Raw genomic sequence first — 5,000 nt, 5'->3', positions numbered from 1 at the left:
TTTCCTTCTTTTTACTTCTGTCCATTCCTCAGAATCTGACTTTTTTGTATCTGCAACATGAAAAACAAAATATGAAAATTAGTAAGACGGGAGTTACAATAAAATAATTTAAGGGCTCTGGGCCAAAACGTTCTAAGTGACTTTTGCCCCATTTTGTCCTAAAACCGCAGCCAATTTCCACAGAAACATTGCACTAAATTACAGAGTGAATTTCCCCATGGTGAATGCCAAGAGTTAGGGCAATGGGATGAAAAGCCAAGTTCCTGTATTTTTATATTTTGTACCTCTTGTACCCCACCCCTGTCTTTTCTTTTCCTTCAGTATTTCCCCCACCACTCAGAAAATTCCGTAACCAGCTAAAAAAGCACTTAGGGTCAACCACAACTGACCATGCATTATCACAATCTAACCATGCTACAATGAAAATACATAATATATAGATTTCGGCAAGCTCCCGTGTCATTTAATCTTACAATAAGTTAAACTGGCCTGAGCCAGCAATCCAATCAAATTCCGGTACCTGGTCAGTGGTCAACTTAAAAAAAAACAGTTGACCTTGATGAGCTTTACACTTGAGCCCACAATATGGTCATGTGATACTGGTCAGCAGGTACCTTGTTTTGACAGGTGTCAACTGATCGTAACTAACAAAGAAGTTCCTGTCGTACAGTCCCAAACCAAATTTTCTCACACAGATGGGTTACCATATTTTCTTACTAATGGTGCTCCACACGCGCAAGCTCCCCCAAAAACTGGTATTGAATGTAACAAAGAATCCAAATGGCCCATTGAATAGCTGAGGGTGATTAATTCATTGTAATATTAATTTTGCAAACACAAAACTTTTACCAATAAAGGTCATTAAATTTGTGGCACTGATGTTGTAGGAGACTTGAGATTAAATTTTTGCGGCATGTCAGTTCTTGGCTGGGTTTCCAGGGATTTACACCCAGATATTGAAGCAGTCTCCATCCAGTAGCTGGCTTTGTAATTGGACCTCAGGCAAAAGGGTGCCTCTGGCAACACCTATAGTGCTTAGAAACTGTAAGATAACACTCCATATCTGTTGTCTCCTCACCTTTATTGCTCTCCTCTTTGCTAGACGAGTTATTCATGACTGATTCCCTTTGTGCCAATTTAATTAACTCAGAGGGATTATCCAGACTGGTGGGTCTCTTGGCCACCTTTGATTGTTCCACTTCTGGCATGAAGATTAATTAAAAAGGAATTGCAATAAGTATTGAAATTGTTAAAACCACAGGCTCAAAAAGCTCACTTCTCCGTACCAATAATATCTTGCTTTGCTGTAAGAATTGGTTCTTGTGCCATGTTGTTTTCAACTAGGGAATGAACACAGAACAAGGTTAAAGGGAATATTAATACTTGTGGGAGTTTACATTCTCACCATAATAATAATTATTTTATCTTGGAAAAGATATTGCAATCCCTCAACAAGATGACTTGATGCTTGGTGTGAATTAAATTAAGACATTCATTTACCGTTTGCATAACACTTTACTGCAAAGAGAGTTTTACGACAAACCAGTAAAGGGTTGGTCCACTGGTATCAGCCACAAAACAGGGTTGTCTTTTCGTCGAATTTTTAATTATAATTATTATTATTATCTTTTGGAAAAGATATTGCAATCACTTAACAAGATGACTTGATGCTTGGTTTCAATTAAATTAACCCTTTGACGCCCAAAACCAGCCTAAACCGACCAGACTTAGGGTGCGTTCGATTGACCATATTCCGGAATAGGAATACATAGAAATCCTTCCTCTTTACAGAGATTCACATTAAAATTTTCAAATATCTGCTAAAATGCTATTTTAAACATACTTTTGTTATCCTTGCTGCCTCGAAACGTGCCAAACATACCGTTTTAATCATCACTCCACGTATTCTAATTCCGGAATGAGGTCAATTGAACTGAACGCGCTCTTAGTATTTCACTCTGTCTAACGCCAGACGATTTTACTCATCAATGGGGAACCCCTGGGAGTCAATGGGTTAAGACATTCATTTACCGTTTGCATAAAACTTTAGTGCAAAGAGAGTTTAAGACAAACCAGTTAAGGGTTGGTCCGCTGGTATCACCCACAAAACAGGGTTATCCTTTCGTCGAATTTTGCCTTCTGTCAAGTTAAGTTCCACAACTTCACTTCCTTGCAGTGCCTGCAAAATGCAACAAACAACTTTCATCAATCTACAAGTATGCTTTAAACGGTCAGGGGTGACATGCCAAAAATAAAGTGCTATGTTTTTCATACTTAATCAGGGTTTGACGGTGGCTTCTTTGTTAGCAGTCTTGTTTGCAGTAAACGTAATGCAGTCACTACGTTTCTGTTTGGTGATGAATTACCAAGGATATTGGTGAAGTGACCTTGGCTAGGTTTGATACAACTGGGCCTTACAAGATGAACGTAGCACAAGACGAGGTAAAGGTCCTGGGGGTAGTGACTTTTTTTGCGTTTTTAGTAGACTTTTCACTCTCCCAGCACATTTCATGTCGACAAAGTGATTTTCATTGCCTGGAGAATTTTCAAAAAGTGTGCCCAACACTCAGGTGTAACCAAAAAATGCTAATTATAAGTGAAGCAGCAGTTTGCTGCAGAAACAGGTCCCAGAGGAGTCACGCCATCAGGGATTACGACACCTTTAGAGTTGATTAACTGTTATTAAAGTTTTGTTTCTGCAATAACTTATGTACATTTCAAGATTTTTTTTCTTTTTTCTTAACTTGACTAAAAAAAATGTGCAAAAGCAGCATTGGAAGATTTGAAAGAACAGTAACATGACTTTCACCCAGGTGTTGAAAGTCTGTCACCGACAACAGTCCTTCTCAGGGCTACATGTACACTGGCCAATGGATCGTATTCCACTGAAGTTTAATAATAATGTAAGCCCTGGAGATAAGACCGTTTTCAATTTGAAAAATGACCCTTAACTTTTCAAAGAACCCACTAACTCAACAACCAGAGCCAGTTTTCCGTTCTGAGCTGTTATGAATAAAGTTTGTGCAGCACAATTGCACAAATTTTGCCTAGGAATGGAAACATTCCCCACAGAGAATATTCTCAGATGTAACACATAGACAGCTATTGAACTGGCCACATAGAATCAAAGGCGTACAAACCTCTACAATAAGGTTAATATCCTGTGTAAGGGCTTGAACTCTGTAGAAGCTTGCAATAAGTCCTAATGGGATGTAGCCTTCACTGTCCATCTACAAAAAGTAACGAGAATAAAATTAAAATAATGATAGAGGCAATGATTCCTACAAAGCAAGCTTTAACTTCAAAACATACATACATGTATAGTACAGTCTTGAGCTGTACCAAAACAAGTCATAAATTTCTGTTACCTGTCGTCTCAAGAAGATGTCTTTCTGAAGGTTTTGATCACAAAAGTAGTACTCTCTAAATTCAAAATCAAAACAAGACAATTATAAGTTGATATTTTTAAAAATGGAGTAGTGGTAGTCAAGAGATGACATAATTAATTAAAGCTAGTTTTTGTCATTGACTCGTGATATTTTGTTGTTGGTTGAGACGTTTCAGCTAAGTCTTAAGCAGCCTGCTTGCAGAGGGTAATACAAGAGCGTTTTCACGTGTGAGATTGATTCCCTGGTTCAGACATTGGTCATTCAATTTCTGGACGCTTACTGGTATCTCCACACTGTATGATTACATGATGAAAAATATAAAATCCAGATTTATGATAATAATACATTTTCTCTGTACAAAACCAAAAGACAACTTACATTTGGTTTTTTACATATTCCTTCAACGGTGCTTCGTCGTATGGCACTGCTGTCATATAGTTTCCAGAACTGTAGTAAAAGTTAGGGTTGTACGGTTGATTGGAACCATAGGCTGGCTGGGCAAAGTAAGTTGTGCCATTGTACATCTGATAACCAAACTGCTGTGGATAGGATGAATTGTACGGCATCTGCTGATGCCCTTCTGCTGAAACAAAGAGACAAACACTTTCCTTTAAAAAAAAATTACAGACACTTTAAGAGAACAGACTCTTAGTAACCAAGTATTCTTGCTTTTAACACAGCAAGTACATTGCACATGTAATGCTATTCGAAGCTGAAGGGTGGAGATGAGAAGCAACAATAAAAGTGATGTCCGTGTACATGTAACTTACAGTGTTTGACAAGCCAGCAATAATAAATTTCCGACTGTAAACCTAGCAGCTGTTTTTTCTCCTAAACTGATGTAATTTAAGACAGAGATTCTTTCAAAACTAAAGTCCTGGCCAAATGAGAGCAAAAGAGTTGAAACTCGCGCTCTCATTTGGCCAGAAACACTCATCCACTCTCGGCTACTCTCACAGACTCTCGAGAACTCTCATCAAATTTGAACCTGCTCAATTTTTTCACATGAGGGTTGGCGAAAGTTTTTTCTCCTTTGGCAGCGCACAAGAGTTTGAGAGAGAGTTTTGCAGTCAGCAGTTACCGTTTTTTTCCAGGGGGCTCAGATAATAAAGGAAAAAATAATACGGCATCGGATTCGGAGACCAAGGACAATCCCTAAGCTAAACATACCGGCTAGCTAGTCGCCAAATTACATCAGAAAGGATTTTCCCAGGGTCTCTCTCTCTTTGATTTGCATGTGAAACTATCGACAAACTCTCGTCAACTCTTCCTCTTGTTTGACTAACTCTCAATTACTCTAACAGACTTTCATGAGCTCAGGGTTTAAAGGCACTGTTACACTGTGAAATGTTTCATGCAACTTGTCCTGCCTCAACGTCGCTAAAACATTGCAAGACAAGTTGCACGAAACATTTCACAGTGTAACAGAGCCTTAAGAATAAAATTCATTTTGATAAACACAACAATCAGTTACCCTACTCAACCCAGTGGAGCACTTCCAATTTTATTGAAACTCTTGCTAAGTAACATTCATTAGTAGAGTACAACTTCATGTGCTATTGCCTTTTTCCATTGCTTCTCCCTATTAAGTGTCAAAAACTAGTAACAAAA

The 5,000-nt window shown here is 38.3% G+C and overlaps 1 protein-coding gene across 3 annotated transcripts in view; it reads right to left on the bottom strand.

Annotated features, from left to right (window-relative positions):
• Positions 1-5,000, bottom strand: part of LOC137999755 (la-related protein 1B-like) — a 35,915-nt gene that overhangs the window by 22,272 nt on the left and 8,643 nt on the right. The window contains exons 6-12 of one of the 3 annotated variants that reach the window (XR_011123000.1): positions 3,768-3,969; positions 3,369-3,423; positions 3,141-3,230; positions 2,074-2,179; positions 1,287-1,340; positions 1,079-1,201; positions 1-50 (exon numbers count right to left, since the gene is read on the bottom strand). The exon at positions 1-50 is cut by the window's left edge and continues 21 nt beyond it. Coding sequence is in view for 2 of the 3 variants with exons in the window: in XM_068845648.1 (XP_068701749.1) it covers positions 1-50; positions 1,079-1,201; positions 1,287-1,340; positions 2,074-2,179; positions 3,141-3,230; positions 3,369-3,423; positions 3,768-3,972 (683 nt within the window). In the remaining variant the exon portion in view is untranslated. Of the gene's footprint in view, positions 51-1,078; positions 1,202-1,286; positions 1,341-2,073; positions 2,180-3,140; positions 3,231-3,368; positions 3,424-3,767; positions 3,973-5,000 lie in introns of all 3 variants that reach the window. The other 2 variants (XM_068845648.1, XM_068845649.1) reach the window with 2 other exon arrangements.

The sequence above is a fragment of the Montipora foliosa genome, chromosome 4 (assembly GCF_036669935.1).
Source record: "Montipora foliosa isolate CH-2021 chromosome 4, ASM3666993v2, whole genome shotgun sequence".
NCBI lineage: Eukaryota > Metazoa > Cnidaria > Anthozoa > Scleractinia > Acroporidae > Montipora > Montipora foliosa.
The sequence above is the reverse complement of the archived record's forward strand: the minus strand, read 5'-3'. Positions and strand labels throughout refer to the sequence as shown.